This window comes from Haematobia irritans, chromosome 1 (genome assembly GCF_050003625.1).
Source record: "Haematobia irritans isolate KBUSLIRL chromosome 1, ASM5000362v1, whole genome shotgun sequence".
Lineage (NCBI taxonomy): Eukaryota > Metazoa > Arthropoda > Insecta > Diptera > Muscidae > Haematobia > Haematobia irritans.
Window position 1 is genome coordinate 202,771,796 of NC_134397.1, and position 22,510 is coordinate 202,794,305.

Consider the following 22,510-nt stretch of genomic DNA (forward strand, 5'->3'; position numbering starts at 1 on the left):
ATTTTATTTTGGGGGCCAAGCGCTAATTTAAAATTTTACTCCGCTGTCTTAAACTACATTTTTCTACAATTGCGAAATCATTTCGTGAGAACGCGGGCCTTCATTTTGCCCTATCATCAGTGTTCGCCACTGATTTGGACAATATATCCCATAAATACAGAAATGAAGAAAATGGTTCATCTTCATATTTATCTACCACCCAATTTTATTACTCGGGTAATTACAAATAATTTTTCATCCATAAATAGTGACCGAACTACCATTTTTATACCCTCCACCATAGGTTGGGGGGTATATTAACTTTGTCATTCCGTTTGTAACACATCGAAATATTGCTCTAATATCACATAAAGTATATATATTCTGGATCGTGGTGAAATTCTGAGTCGATCTAACCTTGTCCGTCCGTCCGTCTGTTGAAATCACCCTAACTTCCGAACGAAACAAGCTATCGACTTGAAACTTGGCACAAGTAGTTGTTATTGATGTAGGCCGGATGGTATTGCAAATGGGCCATATCGGTCCACGTTTACGTAAAGCCCTCATATAAACGGACCCTCAGATTTGGTTTGCGGAGCCTCTAAGAGAAGCAAATTTCATCCGATCCGGCTGAAATTTGGTACATGGTGTTGGCATATGGTCTCTAACAACCATGCAAGAATTGGTTCACATCGGTTCATAATTATATATAGCCCATATCAACCGTTCTCCAGATTTGACCTCCGGAGTCTCAAAGAGAAGCAAATTTCATCCGATCCCAAATTTGATACATGGTTTTGGTATATGGTCTCTAACAACCATGCAAAAATTGGTCCATATCGGTCCATAATTATATATAGCCCGCATATAAACCGTTCTCCAGATTTGACCTCCGGAGCCTCTAATAGAAGCAAATTTCATCCGATCGGGTTGAAATTTGGAACATGGTGTTAGTATATGGTCTCTAACAACCATGCAGGAATTAGTCCATGTCGGTCCTTAATTATATAGCCCCCATATAACCCGTTCTCCAGATTTGACCTCCGGAGCTTCTTGGAGGAGCAAAATTCATCCGATCCGGTTCAAATGTCCAACGTGGTGTTAGTATATGGTCTCTAACATCCATTCAAAAATTGGTCCACATTGGTCCATAATTATATATAGCCCTCATATAAACCGATCCCCAGATTTGAGGGTCTCTACCATCCGATCAGAACGTGGTGTTAGTATATGACCGGTAACAACCATACCAAAATGGGTCCATATCGGTCTATAGTTATATATAGCTGATCCCCAATCACACAAAAATTGATCCATATCGGTTCATAATAATGGTTGCCACTCGAGCCAAAAATAATCTATCAACATTGTATTTCTATAGGAAATTTTGTCAAAATTTTATTTCTATAGAAAATTTTGTTAACATTTTCTATAGAAAAATTTGTTAAAATATTATTTCTATAGAAAATTTTGTCAATACTTTAGGAGGTTTTAAGATACCTTGCCATCGGCAAGCGTTACCGCAACCCAAGTAATTCGATTGTGGATGGCAATGTTTAGAATAAGTTTCTACGCAATCCATGGTGGAGGGTACATAAGCTTCGGCCTGGCTGAACTTACGGCCGTATATACTTGTCATTTTTCGAATATTTGAAAGACAATCACCGGTCTCCAGGTAGTGGGATTCGAAACCTTCTTCTTATTGCAGATCGCAACCTATAAATTTTATATATATTTTTTTTAAATTATAACCGATTTTGTACTGTAGAGCCTATATCTTTATTTTTTCATAAAAACTTGTCAAAAATGTGTTAGGGATTTTTGTGAAGAATTTTGATTTAAATTGAGGATTTGTGGGTACGAAATTGTCCTAATTTGAGGAGAAGAACAAGAAAAATACTGGCAATGTTTTCAGTCATTATTCCCACGACCCTCCTTACTATCGCCTTACACATTTGACCATCAAAACCTCATGAATTGCATCTTAAAGGTACACTCTCAAAAAAAATCGCTTCTTTAACATATGTTCCAAACATATTTTGCAGGAAGCACATATATTATTGCATACTGCCGAAACATTAATATGTTTGTTTTATGTGAACATATTATATGTTTGGGAGCATTTTGAGCCAAAAATATTATATGCTTGGAAGAATTTTTCCCAAACACGATTGTGCTCATTCCCTAACATACTCGTAATTTTCACTTCCACGAAATTTTTTAGTTATTGGCACCTTTCTCTGTAATACAAATAATGTTGAAGAAATTATTCACTTTTATAAATTTTTTAAATTTTACCTTTCGCCTGCACGGAGAATCGAACCGAGGACCATACAGTTTGTAAGCCAACACACTATCCACTGGGCTACGTAGCTGTTATAGTCACCAGTAGATAATTATCGTTTTAAGTTACATTTATATAGCATAGTTTGCAGCGCCCACGAGCCCATGCAAACATAACATTATTTAACAGAAACATACATTTGTTTGCCACGTGGAGTAGTTATTAGCATGTCTGCCTTGCATGCAAAGGGTCGTGGGTTCAATCCCTGCTCCGACCGAACATTTTTTTTTTTTTTTAATTTACACATTTATATTTATACTATATTAATTTTTTTTAAATGAAACTTCGAAATGTGCCTTATTAAAGATTTATAGTCAGTAACAGTGCTTGATATAAACGAAATTGACTGATTTTTGGATAAAATATTATTTTTTATTGCAAAAATAACAATCTTGTAATAAAAAACTGTTTTTGTACAAAACTTTAAAATTTGGAAGGAATTCAAAAACTAACAAAAGAAGAACGTGGAGTCGAGTATAAACATACATACATAATTTTATAATATAAACATAAATTTATTTAGGAGTGAACAGTTTTTTACTAGCATTTAACACCATCGCTCTAAAATTCCTTTTATTTTTCTTTAATAATTCATTTTAAAGAAAATAAACTTTTTAAATTGTTTTAGCTGTAAAACTCGAACTTAATGCCCGCTTTTATATTTGATGGTGTCCGTCAACTCCTCGTGGACTACTTTTTAATAAAGAGGAACTAAAATTTGTTTTTTTTTTACATTTTACTGTGTAATTTTTCACTATTTCCTCCTTATTTCATTTTACTGTCCCAACTCTAAAAAGAGTATAGTGCCCTTTCGTTATTTTTATGAAGACCCCTGATTTCTTTTAACGCACCAAGAAAAAAATTGTGCCCATAATGCCAAAATGATAAACAAAACACATGTCCACACATGCATAAAATGCTGCTCTCAAGGCGAAAACATAAGCTGTTTGTTTTTCAAATGTCTATTCTCTTGGTTCAGAATGTATATTCTCTTTATTCAAATTAAATAATATTTAGTCTTAAACATATCAAATTTTTGGCCTTATCATAAAACAGTTTTCCGAAACAACATACAAGCGGTTTCATAGAATTTGTTCTCTTTTGACTCTTTTGCTGTGTTATATTGATATCTTTCGTCAACTCTCCCGGTTTCCATCTCTATTTCTCTCTATACTCTCTCTGTCGCTTTGAATAAAATATCACAACATATGTATGTTTAGTCGAAATTTGTAAATTTATATATGTTTGTATTCACACATATGACTTTTATGAAACATTGATGCCCCAAACATAATATATTCTAACATATTAACATAGATGTCCCAAACATTTAGTGTGAGTTTAGGAACATTACATGTTCGCACTTAAATATATTGTGGTTTAAAATCGTGCCCGAAACACATTTTGTTTATATCAGAACATATGAAAAACATATTTTTCTAACAGTGTAAATATACCGCTTCCTTCGCTCGGAATCAGTACAACATTTGTTGATACAAGATTTGTATAAATATGGGCGGGATAATTGTGTCGATCACTACTTACATTTCCCCTGGAGCAATTGCATTAGGTCCACGAAGTTTGAAGGGTTTAAAGTTACTTGAATCCACTTTATTTTACATTCTGACATAAATAGTATCCTTGAGAGTAACTAACAGTATATTATTGACAATAGTGCTTTCTTTATATTACATCACATAAATAGATAAATCTAAAAATAATATACAAATTACACAATTTTAATTGTAACCATTTTACCAAATTCAAAAAATCGAAACACAAATCATTTTGCGACATCAGTAAATTTAAATTTCAACGGAATATTGGGAACATTTATCAAAAGACTTTTGAAAGCATTATCTGTAGGATAATTGAATTCCACATGGAAGTTACGTATCAATCTGGCTATACCCAATTCCAATTCCATTTCTACAATACGGCGACCAATGCAACTACGTGATCCAAATCCAAAAGGTAAATAAATAAAGGGGCTGCTAGCCTTTAAAGCTTCTGGGCATCCCTGAGTACTATCAGCATTTTTTGAAGGTCTCAACCAACGTTCTGGTAAAAATTCTTTAGCTCGAGGATAATGTGAATCATCGTTGAGCAATGATGTAGAAATCATGGATACTTGAGTACCTTTAGGTACACGGTAACCACTGAGTACCACATCATTGATAGGCATACGAGCATTGCCGATCGCCAAGGGATAAATACGTAACGATTCTTTAATGCAAGCTCTTAAATAAGGCATATTTTTGAAAACGGTCTCATTGAATTCCGAATCTTTTTGGGGTAATAACTGCATGACTTCTTCACGTAACTTGGCTTGTTTCTCTGGATTTTTGGCCAAGCATAAGAGTAGGCCGGTAAATGTTGTTGAAGTCTGTAAGGAAGAAAATTAAAAAACAAAATTGCATAATTTTAATTTTTTTTTTAGTTTTTGTTAAAAAAAAAACGAAGTAGATTTTTTGTAATTCATAAATCGACTTTTTGTGTTTTTAGAGACCAAACTCAAATCTTCTTTTCATTGCCTAACATTGTGAAATTTGCTCTTCATGTTGTACTGTAGAAATTAATAGTAGACTATCAGGCCCTTTGAAATCGAAAATTTTGAAATAGAAAATTCCTTTTCCGCTCTCCTCAGCGATAAAGTCATGGGTTGGTAGAATAACGAAACATGTCATCTAAACACGTTCCAAGGGAACTCCTAAACAAGAGACGTATTTTAGTCATTCTACGGGGACGAAAAAGATTGTTTTTCATATGTGTCGGTGTAAAAATTATTATTATTAATTATTATTACCTCAAATTGTTAGCACACGATTTTAAAGTACAACATATAATGTTCAAATACTGGCGTAACATGTTTGAGACATATAAAAAGTACGATTGTTTCGTAATGTAACATTTTCATAAAAAGTATAAAAAAATTCGTAAAAACTAAGAAACAATTTCATAAAAACGAAACAAACGAACAATTTGTAAGAACTTTTCTTCGTAAAAACAACGAAATATTTCGTACATTTAACGAAAATTTCTTTGGTTGTAAAACAATGAAAAATTTCGTACTTTTAAAGAAAATGTTTGTTCTTTTTACGAATAAAGTTCTTTCGGTGTTATCACCAGGGCTGTGGAGTCGAGCCAATTTTGCTCTATCTCAAATCCTTTAAATTTGTTGCGAGGTTTATATTCCCATATGCATGAATTTGAATCTGAATCGATTTAGACAAAATTGTATATACTTCTACAAAATCTATGTACTTAAATTAAATCTAACGTTATGGGACGTAACACAATTTTAACAAAAAATAAAAATGCAAAGAAAGTCTAAAGTCGGGCGGGCCGATTATAATATACACAACGTTGCATTTAGATCTACATTTTGATAAAATCTCAAATCAGACTTCTACAAAATCTCGGGCAATATTTGGGAAATATTTATAATTGTTTAGACAATTTCGCAAAAATGCACTTAGCAGCAGTGAGTATCAGTGAGCATACAATTTTGGAAAAATTTTTATGTAGTAAATAAAATTTACAAAATATTCTACAGAAACAAAATTTTTGACTTATTTTTTTATAAAAATAAAATTTTGGCAAAATTTTTTATAGAAATCAAATTTTGACCAAATATATAGAAATAAAATTTTGAATAAAATTTTTATAGAAATAAAATTTGGCAAAATTTTTTATAGAAATAAAAGTTTGAAAAAAGTATCAATAGAAATACTATTAAAATATTGTGTTGCAAACAAAATTTTGGCCAAATTTTCTATAGAAATAAAATTTTGCAAAATATTCTATAGAAACAAAATTTTGACTAAATTTTCTATAGAAATAAAATTTTGTCTAAATTTTATATAGAAAAAAATATTTCTATAGTAATAAAATTTTGAATACATTGTTTATAGCAGTGAGTATCAGTAAGAAAAAAAAATTTTGAGAAAATTTGCTATAGAAATAAAATTTGACAATTTTTTCTTATAGAAATAAAATTTGAAAAAATTATCAACAAAAATTACAATTTTAGAAAAATTTTTGTGTAGTAAATAAAATTCTGCAAAATATTCTACAGGAACAAAATTTTGACTACATTTTCTATAGAAATAAAATTTTGATCAAATTTTCTAATAAAAAAAAATCTATTACTATAAAATTTTGCCAAAATTTTCTATAGAAATAAAATTTTGACTTAAATTTTTACAGAAATAAAATTATCAATAGAAATAAAATTTTGAAAAAATGTTTGTGTAACAAACAAAATTTTGGAAAATTTTCTATAGAAATAAAATTTTGAAAAATATTCTATAGAAACAAAATTTTGACTCAATTTTCTATAGAAATAAAATTTTGACTAATTTTTCTATAGAAAAAAAATATGTCTATAGTAATAAATTTATGAATAGAAATAAAATGTTGACTAATTTTTCTATAGAAAAAAAAATATGTCTATAGTAATTAATTTATGAATAGGTTTTTTATAGAAATAAAATTTTGACAAAATTTTCTATAGAAATAAAATTTTGACAAAGTTTGCTATAGAAATAAAATTTTGACAAAACTTTTTATAGAAATAATATTTTGACAAAATTTTCTATAAAAAACAACTTTGAAAAAATTTTCTGTCAATATTCCACATATGTATATGGGCTTAAAATAAAATTAAAAAAAATACGATTTGTTCGAAATATTTCAAATTTATTGATATGGACATTAAAATGGATCGATCCAGCCCATCTGCTAGTCTAACATTCTAGGAAACATAAAAAGATAGCCGTAATTGGAAGTTGATTTTCATTTACAATCATGCTGTACATTGATCAAATGAATAACGCAATGGAAACTAATTTGCGTAAAAACTTACTTAGTTACAAAAATGTGAAGTGTTTTAAAAAATTTGGTGTAGCCGGAGTCGAGCAAAATTTTTACGACTCCGACTCCAGCAAAATCTTCAGACTCCGACTCCAAGACTCCGGCTCCACAGACCTGGTTATCACTGAGTGCTGCCCGATTCTATGTTAAGCTCAATGTCAAGGGACCTCCTTTTTATAGCCGAGTCCGAAGGGCATTCCATATTGCAGTGAAACCATTTAGAGAAGCTTTGAAAAACTCAGAAATGTCACGAGCATTACTGAGGTGGTGTTTGGTAGAAACTGGATTCGAACCCACGGCCCTGGCGGGCATGCTAACCATTACACCACGGTGGCTCCCTAAAACTAAAACCTAGAATCATCCTAAATAGCATCACTGAACTCACCGTATCAACACCAGCCATCAACATATCCATCGCCATTACCATAGCTATTTTCCTGTCGATTTTAATTAATTTCTCCAGAACACTTTTCTCATTATCAGGCTTCTCGGGAGCACCATTACGTTGTTCCTCTTCCAAACGAGCAATGGCTTCATCAACAAAAGATTTTGTAATATCCGTTATATCATCCAAACATTTTAAGAGTTTTTTAAATGTTGGAGTTTTATAGATTTTCCAAACGGATGGCTTAAGTTCAATATCAAGGGAATATGTAAAGAAGTCCGTAAGTGATTTGAACATTTTTCTGGCTATAGGATCATCACGATTTGTTGTTAATAAACCCAATTGTTTGTCTAATGCTACAACCGATACGGATTCCAAGGTCCAACGATTGATTTCCTCCTCGAATGTATCGGGAACTTCAAATGATGTGGGATCACGTATTTGACGAATTCTAAAATATTGAGGAGAGTATTTGTGCTTATATTAATATACGAGTAATCGTATTTCTATTTACCTGTCCATGAATTCTTTGTTAACCTGTGACATCTTTTGGAAATACAAACGTACATTCTTGGGTTGCATTAGTACTGGATTGACGGTAGATCGGAAAGTTCCCCATTTTTCTCCTTGTCTGTAATGCAAATGCAATTATAATTAATATTTGTTTCACCTCTAATTGTTCTTAATTTTATTATTTATGTACACTCATAGAAAAAATCATGCACGGCGTGGTCATTTCAAAACGATTCGTTCATGAAAGTTCAATCAACACACACACCACATGTGTGACAAACTGTGAACAGGCGGTGTCAATCTGACAACGATAAAATTACACCATGCGTTGTCAAAACAACAACCAGCGTTCATGATCTGAAAACGTTATGGTTACGACTTTATAAACAAAATTAAAAAAAAACACGATTTCCGCTAGCGTGACTCGAACCTGTGTTTTCTGCACCATATGCGTTAACAGTCGCCTTAGCACATTGCACCACCGAGGGAGTTGCCATAATATCGTCTAACGATTATTTTAAAAATTTTCATGGCCAAAGAAAAACGAATGCAGTTCATGAAATCGTGGGCGAAATTGTGAACATTCCGTTTTGATTTTTTGTGAACGTTTCCGTTTCATTTTGTCACCGTCCGTTCACGACTATGGAACGTAATTTTTTCTATTAGTGTAAATGTGTTTTTATTAAAATTCGAAATTTAGCAATTTGTTAATTTAAGATTAACATTTTAGAAATAAAAGTTGAGATATATACAATTCTCGTCAGGGTTTAAAAAATAAACAAGTATATATGGCCGTAAGTTCGGCCAGGCCGAAGCTTATGTACCCTCCACCATGGATTGCGTAGAAACTTCTCTTAAACACTGCCATCCACAATCGAATTACTTGGGTTGCGGTAACTCTTGCCGATGGCAAGGTATCTTAAAACTTCTTAACACCGCCTTCTCAATTGTAAGTTAGTCCACACGGGGTATATATTAAACAAAAAAAGGCCGATTAAATTCCTACATGATTCAGTTTGACAAAATGTTCTATAGAAATAAAATTTTGAGAAAAATTTCTATAAAAATAAAATCTTGACAGAATTTTCTATAGAAATAAAATTTTGACAAAATGTTCTATTGAAATAAAATTTTGACAAAATTTTTTATAGCTATAAAATGTTGGCAAAATTTTGTATAGAAATAAAATCTTGACAAAATGTTCTATAGAAATAAAATCTTGACAAAATTGTGTATAGTAATAAAATCTTGACAAAATTGTGTATAGTAATAAAATTTTGACAAAATGTTGTGTAGTAATAAAATTTTGACAAAATTTTCTATAGAAATAAAATTTTGTTAGAATATTTTTGGCGATCGGCTATATATAACTATAGACCGATAAGACCATTTTGGCATGGTTGTTAGCAGCAATATACTAGCTCAATTTACCAAATTTCACCACGTACCAAATTTCAACTGGATCCGATGAATTTTGCTCCTCCAAGAGCTCCGGAGGTCAAATGTGGGGATCGGTTTATATGGGGGCTACATATAATTATGTACCGATGTGGACCAATTTTTACATGGTTGTTACAGACCATATACTATCACCACGTACCAAATTTCAACCGAATCGGATGAATTTTGATCATCCATGAGGCTCCGGGGGTCAAATTTGGGGATCGGTTTATATGGGGCAGAGATGGTCTGTATCAAACTTTTTTAGGTTTGCGACTGTCGCAAAGTTGTAAAAGTCGTAAACGTCACATACGCGTCGTAAATGTAGAAAAAAAAGTCGCAAACTGAAAATACTTTAGTCGCGTCAGCTAGGCGGCGAATTCGATGATATCCAAGACGATGGTATGTGCGAAGAAGTTTCAATTCTTAGGAATGTTCACAATTTTAGGTTTTAGTCCCCACATTTTCCCTATTGCCTTTTGCACGAGTACAGGGTAACCGTGGATTTTCTCGTCCTTTCCTAGCTTTAAGTTCAGTCTCCTGTCCAATATAACCCCAAGGTATTTTGCACACTCGCCAACGGGAATTTCGATACCACCTAAGAAAATAGGCTTGATCATGGGAAAACTTTCACAAATTTCTGCAGAAACTCACAGCGAATGCTGTCAAGCTAAATTAAAAAAATTTCAGGATTTCTTCTATTCAAAATTTGATTTTCTACAGTAGGTTTACGACTTTTGCGACATACGTATTATACCGTCGCAAATGTATGTCGCAAAAGTCACAGTTTGTGACAGGGGGCTACATATATGGGGGCTACATATAATTATGTACCGATGTGGACCAATTTTTGCATGGTTGTTACAGACCATATGGTAACACCACGTACCAAATTTCAACCGAATAGGATAAATTTTGCTCATCCATGAGGCTCCGGAGGTCAAATCTGGGGATCGGTTTGTATGGGGGCTATATATAATTATGTACCGATGTGGACCAATTTTTGCATGGTTGTTAGAGACCATATGCTAACACTATGTACCAAATTTCAGCCGGATCGGATGAAAGTTGCTTCTCTTAGATGCTCCGCAAGCCAAATCTGGGGATCGGTTTATATGGTGGCTATATATAATTGTGGACCGATGTGGACCAATTTTTGCATGGTTATTAGGACCATATACTAACACCATGTACCAAATTTCAGCCGGATCGGATGAAAGTTGCTCCTCCAAGAGGCTCCGCAAGCCAAATCTGGGGATCGGTTTATATGGGGGCTATATATAATTATGGACGGATGTGGACCAATTTTTGCATGGTTGTCAGATACCCTATACCAACACCATGTACCAAATTTCAGACGGATCGGATGAAATATGCTTCTCTTAGAGGCTCCGAAAGCCAAATCTGAGGGTCCGTTTATATGGGCGCTATACGTAAAAGTGGACCGATATGGCCCATTTGCAATACCATCCGACCTACATCAATAACAACTACTTGTGCCAAATTTCAAGTCGATAGCTTGTTTCGTTCGGAAGTTAACGTGATTTCAACAGACGGATGGACGGACGGACATGCTTAAATCGACTCAAAATTTCACCACGACCTAGAATATATAATATACTTATATACTTTATATACTTTATGGAGTCTTAGAGCAATATTTCGATGTGTTACAAACGGAATGACAAAGTTAATATGCCCCCATCCTATGGTGGAGGGTATAAAAAGTAAAATTATTTTGTACTGAAGCCAACCAATTACACTATAAAAAAGCATGCCCGGTTTCAACGATTTTGTCTTTACTTTAACAATTTTGGTATTGATTCCGAGCCAAAGAAGCAGAGAATTCAAGTGAGGATACTTTTATCACACACAATTCCCTTTTATATTAGTGTTTTGTGTACTTGATTCTAGGAAGCAAATTTTAATTTTTCGTTTTTTCAGCTTTTTTTCTTCATATTTTATCCTAAATCCTTTAAAAACAAATTAACGACACCTTTATTTTCCAAATTCAGACTCGACTTCCAGTAGAAATTATGGAATGTTTCAAGTAAAAAAACGTCTTTAAAATAAAGTTTTGAAAAACATATCCTATTTTTGCTTTGTAGTCAAGTTGCAAAAAGACAACAAATTTAAAGACTATTTCATTAATTCTAAAGAATTTTTCTGGATTATTAAAGTCAAGTGACCTTACCCCAAAAATTTTTCCTTTCTTATTATGATACGCACTTTTAAGTCAAATCACTTAATTACACGCTCACAAAAAATCGCTTCTGTAACATATACTCCCAAACATATTTTGCTTCAAGCATATATATTTTTGGGTATTGTCCAAACATTTATATGTTTGATCTCTTCCAATATATAATATGTTTGAAAGCATATTGGTCTAAACAATATATGTTTGGGTAGTCTAAGTTCCAAACATTTTGTATTTTTGCATCCAAATTCAATAATGTTGTCTTCCAAAAAACAATATGTTATTATGTAAACATATAATATGTTTGGAAGCATTTTGCACCCAAAAATATTATATGCTTAAAAAAAAATTCTCCCAAACAATATTGTGCTCAAAATTTTATTTATTTATTTATTTATTTACAATCATAATGAATTATGAAAATAAACAGGTAATATAGGTGCTAACAACATAGGTTTTCGACCTGAATGCTCAAAATTTTGTTTCTGCCCAATTGTATATTCCCCCACATCTTTCTCACTTCCACGAGATTTTTTAGTTCTTAGCACCTTTTTCTGTAATACAAACATTGTAGAAGAAATTATTCAATTGTATGATTTTTTTATTTTAATTTTACCTTTTGCCGGACGGGGATTCGAACAGCGGACCACACAGTTTGTAAGGATCAAAGAAGTAGCTGATCAATTGCCCAAGGAAAAATAAAATTTTAATTTTGTAATAACAAGCAACAACCACCAACTTAATTCAATATCGCTCCCTGTTAAATAGCGCTCCAAGCTACTAAACACATATATGTTTATAGGCTATTTCTAAATTAATATATGTTTGCATTCAAGCATATTATATTTACAAACATTTTATATCCCAAACATAATATGTTCTAACATATTAACATATATGTCCCAAACATGTTATGCTAGTTTATGAACATTATATGCTTGCACTCAAAAATATTGTGTTTAAAAATTTGTGTTCCAAACATATAATGTTTATAGCCAAACATATGAAAAACAGTCTTTTTCATCCGTGTATAAGGACAACACGACTTCACTGAAAAGTTTATCGACTTTTGGACAAGGAAAAAAACTTTATATTTAAGAAATGCGTCTTCTATGCTAAGCAAAATTTGCATTCGTATTTTAAGGACACGAAATCTTTGGCCTCACTACAATATTTTTTTCAGTATAATATGAAACAAATGTTCAACTTTATTGAAATGGTGGCTCATTTATTAATTAAATTATTATTTTTTTGTAATCTAAAGATGTCTCAAATTATTTCTTTATTGAAATGGTCGCTCATTTATTCGAATTTTGATATTAAACCTGACAAAAAATGGAACATTTTCCTTGTGAAAAAGTAACATAATATTCTTGAAACATGTTTGGGGTAATCATATTCCTTCTCTGGGTGTAGGCGTTGAAAGTTGGTCACCTCAGGTATTTGAAACTTTATTTTATTATATGTCGGGGCTATCAGTTCGCGAGATACGGTCCTTGTAAATTTTCCCCCCAAAATATTATCGGTCTTCAGTCAATTAGTCTATTGTTTTCTTATTTTATTTACTGTACAAAATATTAGCTACACTGAAAAAAATATTTACGTGATATTAAAGATTACGCAACCTCAATTTTAGGATGCGCAATTTACAAAACATTAAGGACAAATTTCTTAAAAAAAAATTAAAGAAAAAAGAATGTAAAGAAAAACATTTTTACATCAAAGATTATGAATTTTCTTTTATGTAATATTTCTTTATTTTAAAGAAATGTGTCCTTATATTGTGTATATTATGTCTCCTAAAATTTAAGTTGCATAATATCATATATAAAATCAATAGTATTTTCAGGTATTCTATGTTAAATTTTGAGACAGAACAACTTTTTTTACTATATTTATTGAATTCATTATGTACCAAAAAAAAATGCCTCAGCCATCAAGCCATTTCTGAGGCAATCTGTCAAACTATTTACAAAACACCGTTAAAATTTAAAGAAAAATTGTGTACCGTTGCTTTCCTCGCCCTTTCTTCAATATTAAGCTTAAAGTTCAGCTTCCTGTCCAAAATAACGCCAAGGTATTTTGCACACTCGCCAAAGGGAATTTCAATACCCCCTAAGGAAGTGGGAGTTTTGCGATCCTTGCAGTACATGACTACTTCTGTCTTTGTAGAATTTACCCCAAGACCATTATCTTTCGCCCATTTCGCAGTCATCCGGAGGGCTCTCTGTATAATATCTCTAACTGTTGATGGGAAGGTTGTTTATAGCAACATTCCAAAGAAGAGGTGATAGACCTCCTCCTTGAGGAGTGCCTCTGTTCACATACATTTGTATATTTGCTTGTCCTAGTGTGGCCTTTATATATAACTAGCGCCCAACTTATTGGACGGATTTGATATGGTATCGAAAATTTGGATCTATAAAGTGGTGCAGGGTATAATATAGTCGGTCCCGCCCGACTTTAGACTTTCCCTACCTGTTTTTAATATGTATAGATAATTTTTGCCAAAATATATCCGATAAAAAATGCCATCAATTTATTTCAATAATATGTGAAAGCTTTTATTAAGTAATCACATCAAAAAACCTCTGTCCCCCTCATCATAATCAAAATTATTATGTTGTTTACAATTTGTTCAATTATCAATTTTTTTTTGAGATAAGTTTTGGGGTGTCATATAGAATAAAATTAAATGTATTAAATGTATGTACTGTTTATTGTTAAAAATTCACCAAGGTCAATTTTTTGAAAATCTTCGCATCAATGGAAATAAGTCGAAATGGTCTTACTGACTGGCATTTATTGTATGCTTCTTGTTGTATATTGTAGATTTTAAATTAGTTATATTAATGTCATATAAAACAAGTCGATATGAAGTGTTACCTAGTGAAACAACGGCCCAATATTCCTTTTGGGAAATTTTTGACTGGAACAACAAACCCGTGTGTAAAAAATGATTATATTTTATTTATCATCTCATTTCATTTCTTTTACTCAAACCTTGACTATTGCTCTGTGTTTTGTCTTGTTCCAAATTACCTTATCTTGGCCCAAATTAATAAAATAGAGTTAACTTAGCTTTAGTGCCTTGGAGGGTTCACTATTTTTTTGAGTGTACATACAGTGACCCGCATAAGTATTGGTACACCAAACAATTCTGTTTAAAAACCATATTTTAAAAGTGGTATGAAGCTATTTTAAATTAACAAATATTTTAATTTGGATTGTAACTGCATTAAGAATTTAGATACTTTTTTATTTTAGAAAAAATTTTGTTCTTTCAACCCTACGGGAAATGAATCATCCACAGGACCGGTACAGGACTAGTCCCTGGTGTGTATGGACCTGTCCCAGTTCTGGTCAAAACGTATGGAAGGAACCGGTCACTTTAAAATGGTTTTGTCATTGACGGGGTAAATTTACACTTTAGGGCACGTCTTGGACTCATTCCAAAGAACACGTCCTGGTTCAGGTACTCATGAACCAGTCTCGGACAAACTATTGAGAATTTGTTTCCTTTTTGGCACGAATCGCATCAGAAAAGAAAAACTTTCGAACTATGTTGAACAATAGATTTGGGAACAAGTAAAAGTCACTGGGAGCTAAATCAGGATAATAAGGTGGGTGGTCAAGCAACTCGTACTTTAATTCGTTGATTTTAGCCATTGTTAAAACACTCTTGTGCGCTGGTGCGTTGTCTTGATGAAAAAATATTTTTTTGTGTTGTAAGCCAGGACGTTTTTCTCGAATTTGTACATTTAATTGATCCAAAAGGTTGCAATAGTATTCTGAATTTATTGTTTTACCCTTTTGCAGATAGTCAATCAATAAAATACGTTTGAAGTCCCAAAAAAACCGTTTCCATAACCGATTGAATTGTTTTTGCCTTCTTTGGGGCACTTCCTCCAGCTTCGGTCCATTGTTTGGATTGTTCTTTTATCTCTGGAGTATAGTGGTGGATCCATGTCTCATCAACAGTTACGAAACGACGCTTACAATCCATTTTTTTTTTTCGCTTAAAACGATCAAACAAGCTTGAGAAATGTTCATTCTTATGCGTTTTTATCGACTGTTAACAAATGCGGCACCCATCTTGCAGAAAGCTTTTTCATCTGTAGTTCTTCATGCAAAATTAAATGGACTCGATCATTTGAGATGCCCATGATATTAGCAATTTCACGCACTTTTATTCGTCGATCATTTAATACCATATCATTCACTTTGGCTACAATTTCTGTTGTTGTTGCTGTTTTTGGACGTCCACTACGTGGTTCATCTTCAATGCTTGTACAACCACGTTGAAATTCAGCAACCAAAGTTTTTACTGTTGCATATGAAGGATGCACTTTCACCTAACACATTCACCATATCATTATGAATTTCTTGTCCCGAAAAACCTTTTTTATGTAAAGGGTGATTCTTTTGAGGTTAGGATTTTCATGCATTAGTATTTGACAGATCACGTGGGATTTCAGACATGGTGTCAAAGAGAAAGATGCTCAGTATGCTTTGACATTTCATCATGAATAGACTTACTAACGAGCCACAACGTCGAATTTTCAGTGAATGGGCCCTAGAAAAGTTGGCAGAAAATCCGCTTTTTTATCGACAAATTTTGTTCAGCGATGAGGCTCATTTCTGGTTGAATGGCTACGTAAATAAGCAAAATTGCCGCATTTGGAGTGAAGAGCAACCAGAAGCCGTTCAAGAACTGCCCATGCATCCCGAAAAATGCACTGTTTGGTGTGGTTTGTACGCTGGTGGAATCATTGGACCGTATTTTTTCAAAGATGCTGTTGGACGCAACGTTACGGTGAATGGCGATCGCTATCGTTCGATGCTAACAAACTTTTTGTTGCCAAAAATGGAAGAACTGAACTTGGTTGACATGTGGTTTGAACAAGATGGCGCTACATGCCACACAGCTCGCGATTCTATGGCCATTTTGAGGGAAAACTTCGGAGAACAATTCATCTCAAGAAATGGACCGGTAAGTTGGCCACCAAGATCATGCGATTTGACGCCTTTAGACTATTTTTTGCGGGGCTACGTCAAGTCTAAAGTCTACAGAAATAAGCCAGCAACTATTCCAGCTTTGGAAGACAACATTTCCGAAGAAATTCGGGCTATTCCGGCCGAAATGCTCGAAAAAGTTGCCCAAAATTGGACTTTCCGAATGGACCACCTAAGACGCAGCCGCGGTCAACATTTAAATGAAATTATCTTCAAAAAGTAAATGTCATGGACCAATCTAACGTTTCAAATAAAGAACCGATGAGATTTTGCAAATTTTATGCGTTTTTTTTTAAAAAAAAGTTATCAAGCTCTTAACAAATCACCCTTTAAATATTTAATGACAGCACGCATTTCTAATTTTCCATTATAAAAAAAATTGCGGATGCGTCTTTTTTGAACACCTGTTTCTATATGAAGGAGTTGCCAGATCGAAACAAAATTTGACATGTGTCCATAACAGAGATCCCAATAAACACAGGATGAGCGTTTTTCAAATGCAACAACTTTTCAGTTTGAGGGTAAATATAATTTTCAACATAAATTCAACTTGACTTGAAATAGCTCATCTTCAATACATCTTCAAATTGTTTTGCGAATTACTTCCAATTTGCCAAAATGTTGACGAAATCTTTGAAAAGGTGTTGAAGATAATATGAGAAAACTTTGACAAAACACTACCCTAAAATGCAACGAAAAAACCCTGTGGTTTTCAATACTTATTTGTGCAACGAAGTTCGTGGTCAATTGCAAGAAATAAAAAAATGGAAAATTTTAGACAAATAACCAAATAGTTTATAAAAATAGGTAAGTGAAAATAAAAAATGAAATAAAACTTTAAGGAAGTCACTAAATGTATATCTCTTTGCAGAAAACTAAAATTATGGATTCTACGTTCTTGAAAACATTAAAAAGCTGACCGATGAAAAAATGGTGGACAATTAATTGGAACTGCTTCAAATAGGATATAATAATTGGTACGTCAATATGAAAAATTAGATCAACACTTTAGAGAAGTCACTAAATTTAAATCTTTTTGCAGAAAACTAAAATCTTTGGTTGTTACATTCTTGCAAACATATCGGCAAGAAAAAGTTTCCAGAAACATTACAAGTGCAACCAAATAAAATTGTTAAAAAGAACAAATTGTTGAAATCAACAACTTCTGGATGAAAATATGCATCACATCGTCAGTTTAATTCATACGCTATTATCTGTTTAAAATGGATATTTTGTGAATTCCTTCTGCTGGAAATCAATTCTAACACACGTTCCTAATTTCAAATTGCCCGCATGTTAATAAATTTTAATGCTGTTTTATGACACCAACATGAAGGAAATCGAATTACTAATAATGTTTAAGATATTTAAAGTTTTGTTGTTTGTTTTTTTTTTTCTTATTTGTTGATATGTTTAATAAGATTATTATTCATCAATTGGTATTGTAGTGTATTATTATATATTTTATTTTGATGAAAATGAATGAATAAATTATACAAAATTCATAGAATTTTGGCTTTGACTTTCAATTTGAAGTGGGGATATCCTTCATAAAAATTTAGGTTGAGAAGTATTTGCAACGATGTTAAATTTGAATTTTTTCATTTCATTTCATTTATTCATTTAATAATCGATAAGCCATACAAGCCAAATTGATTACATTGTTTTACTAATGACACTATATAACTTAATTATATAATTAAAACTAAAGTGTATTACATCATGGATATGGAAGCCCCCCAAAACACTATTATTGATGTTATTCCCATTACTAACAAAAAAAAAAAACAAAAATTATAAAACACCCAAATTCGAAAACCGAATGCCCAAAATGCCTATCTGAGTAGGGAATAAACGTATTCCATAAGCGACAAACCCTTACCTCAAAAGAATATTGCATAACAATAGAACTAAAACGGGGACAGATCAATGTGTGTGATCTAGAAGAAGGACCAAAACTAAATCGGGAAACTAAGTATGAAGGCGAATGACACTTAATGGCTTTGTAAAATAGAGTCATTAAACGGAGTTTTACAAAATTGTGAAATGAACACCCCAAAAAGTCTGACACATATATAGTTACGTGATCATGAGTGCGTAAACCATACACATATCGTACAATCCTGTTAAAAGAACGTTCCAATCTCATTATATTTGTGGCACTTGTACCAGAATATACCTCCAAACCGTAAGAAATTTGAGGCAAGAGAAAAGCACTAGCTAAGATTTTACGCATCTTAAGTGGTAAAAATACATTAATACCATGGAGTTTCCGAAGTCCAAAAATTTGACTCGCATCGAAAATTGTTTGACAAATTATTGAGTAGCGATGCATTTCAATTTGAGGATAACACTTGAGATATTATTGCTAATATGTTGAATTTCACTGTTGAGGGTAATGTCTGTTTTTTGTTGAGAACGCGATTTTCTCAACAATTTCTCAACTTGAATCTTACCCTAATCCTTTGAAAAAATGTTTGAAAAATTGTTGAAATTTATCATTTTGCAAACGTTTGTGTTAATTGGGATGGAAGTTTCCAAAACACTTAACTTTTTTCTGTTTATACCGCGCTTTTTGTGCTAGGCTAAGAAGTTTCCGAACTGCCCTCGTAGATTATTCGGATAATCGTATTTCACTAAATGTGTATATCCAATAAGATTTTAATTTCAGGCGAGTATGAAAATTAATAAATTATGACTATTTAAAAATTGCGACAAACTGGAGCACCGGTAGCAGTCCTGTGATATGTCCGTCAGTAGCAAATTGCACCAATTTCCCATAGGGAATATTTAAATTATAAAAAAAAAAAATAAAACAAGGCACATTTTTTGAGGAACAAAAGTATTGGCACAGGTAGTTCTATTTTGGGAGCCACCGTGGTGCAATGGTTAGCATGCCCGCCTTGCATACACAAGGTCGTGGGTTCGATTCCTGCTTCGACCGAACACCAAAAAGTTTTTTCAGCGGTGGAAAATTCCACCTCAGTAATGCTGGTGACATTTCTGAGGGTTTCAAAGCTTCTCTAAGTGGTTTCCCTGCAATGTGGAACGCCGTTCGGACTCGGCTAACATGGAATCGGGCAGCACTCAGTGATAAGAGAGAAGTTCACCAATGTGGTATCACAATTGACTGAATAGTATAAGTGAGCCTGATACATCGGGCTGCCGCCTAACCTAACCTAGTTCAAAATTAGTTTCTTGGTACATTTAGTACTCTTTGGTCATTCATTTTTCTTTGATAACATCATCAAGCAGTCTAGACAATGAATGGACTAATTTTTTTGTTCTATTTATACCTATATTCCCCCATTTTTCCCATCAACACTGTACCAAATTTCATCAAAATCGTTAATAATAACGTTTTTATTATTCAACATAGTTTCCTTCAAGAGCGATACAACGATTATAACGACCTTCCATATTTTTTAATACCATTTTGGTAGTACTCCTTCGGTTTTTAGGCGATCAGTTTTCAGTTTCGGCGATCACCTCTTCAGCCAAATTTTTTCTCTGCGAGCATCCTTTTGAGGTCTGAGAACAAGAAAAAGTCGCTGGGGGCCAGATCTGGAGAATACGGTGGGTGGGGAAGCAATTCGAAGCCCAATTCATGAATTTTTGCCATCGTTCTCAATGACTTGTGGCACGGTGCGTTGTCTTGGTGGAACAACACTTTTTTCTTCTTCATATGGGGCCGTTTGGTCGCGATTTCGACCTTCAAACGCTCCAATAACGCCATATAATAGCCACTGTTGATGGTTTTTCCCTTCTCAAGATAATCGATAAAAATTATTTCATGCGCATCCCAAAAAACAGAGGCCATTACTTTGCCAACGGAGTCTTTCACGCTTCGGAGATGGTTCACCGGTCGCTGTCCACTCAGCCGACTGTCGATTGGACTCAGGAGTGTAGTGATGGAGCCATGTTTCATCCATTGTCACATATCGATGGGAAAACTCGGGTGTATTACGAGTTAACAGCTGCAAACACCGCTCAGAATCATTAACACGTTGTTGTTTTTGGTCAAATGTGAGCTCGCGCGGCACCCATTTTGCACAGAGCTTCCGCATATCCAAATATTGATGAATGATATGACCAACACGTTCCTTTGATATCTTTAAGGCCTCTGATATCTCGATCAACTTCATTTTACGGTCATTCAAAATCATTTTGTGGATTTTTTTGATGTTTTCGTCGGTAACCACCCCTTTCGGGTGACCACTGCGTTCACCGTTCTCCGTGCTCATTTTACCACGCTTGAATTTTGCATACCAATCAATTATTGTTTTAATTTCCCTGGGGCAGAGTCCGGAAACTCATTATCAAGCCAAGTTTTTGCTTCCACCGTATTTTTTCCATTCAGAAAACAGTATTTTATCAAAACACGAAATACCTTTTTTCCCATTTTTTTCACAATAACAAAAGTTGCTTCACAAAAGACGCTCTGTCTCACAAACTAATTGATTTACATACGTCAAATTTTAACACGAATCATTTGAAGGTTGGTACTATATAAAAATAATATGCATTTAATACTAGCGACGCCATCTATGTGTCAGACCGGGGACTTATCAACCTGTTAGTAGCCTGAATACTGCGAATAACAAATACATGGTCAGGCGGACGGACACCAATGGCTAAACTGACTCATGAGGTGTTTCTGAGGCGATCAGTACATATTTTATGGAGCTTAAAAACAGTATATCTGGTAGGCACATGTTTTTCGCAGATACCCTGACCACTATGTGGTTTAGGGTGCCAATACTTATGCGTGGCACTGTATATAAAAAATAACAGAATAAGCTTCGAAAATACTTTATCTTTTGTTTAAGCTCATTACTATGGTTTCATCGTTGTCATGTGTGTCTAGTCAATTTGTCTATCGTAACTTCATTGTCAATGGTTTCAAGATTAAAATAATTTAAAAAAAATTGTCCAAAAACAAAACACATATTAGATCAATAGTTTAGAATTTGAAAAAATCCCCTATTGTGCAGAGCAATCACTTCTTTTTAGACATAAACAAACACAAAACAAGTTTGACGGATTTTTGAGATTTCGTTCTGAATCTTCATTCATGTTTAGATATAATTGAAAAAAAAATACTCACGTTCCTAAAAGCCCCTCTACATCTTGAAATATATCGCCACGATGAACAGATCGATGATAGAAAATAGTTTCAGAACCTGGTCTTACAGGCCAAACACCCTCGTTGCGTAAAGCCTTTTCAAAATCATTTGGGTTGTGGGTTATCACAACATCAGGTTTACCTAAAACACCTTTTATGCGAGAAATCGGTCCCATATCATCTTTAAAGGCCAACATCAACTGGGTAGAATCTAATTTGGCATATTTTCCACCAGGAAGAAAATTAATCAAAAATTTTAGAAAACCCATTGTGGGTATAGAATCGTAGGGCTTAGCCTGGGCCAATTCAGTTTTGGAACTAACATCATTTGTTGTGTCGCCGGCATTCACTGCCATAGTGGCAGCAGAAGATGATCGATAACGCCACTGAAATTTTAGAATTTATAGTAAAATTTTATTCTCACCGAGATTTTTTGTTTTGCTTTTGGACTTACTTGTTGAATAGATTTTGTATTAACCATAAACGTTTTTCGTCGTAATTGGCCATTATTAAAATTCAAATTTTTTACAGTAGCAAGGCAGTGATTTTTGTATGCCATTTTCTATAGTAGTTTTATCTTTTATTTAAATCGCATACACTTTTATACACGGCCTCATTCAACTACGCACAACT

At 33.3% G+C, this 22,510-nt stretch overlaps 1 protein-coding gene across 1 annotated transcript; it reads right to left on the bottom strand.

Moving 5' to 3' along the window:
• Nucleotides 1-3,981: 3,981 nt before the first annotated feature.
• LOC142222430 (cytochrome P450 CYP12A2-like) lies at nt 3,982-22,510 on the bottom strand. Its single transcript, XM_075292573.1, has 5 exons — nt 22,332-22,510; nt 21,860-22,263; nt 8,098-8,214; nt 7,584-8,034; nt 3,982-4,709 (listed from the first exon to the last, which is right to left on the bottom strand). Exons 1-5 carry the CDS (start codon nt 22,434-22,436, stop codon nt 4,107-4,109), a joined length of 1,680 nt encoding a protein of 559 aa, XP_075148688.1. The 5' UTR covers nt 22,437-22,510; the 3' UTR covers nt 3,982-4,106.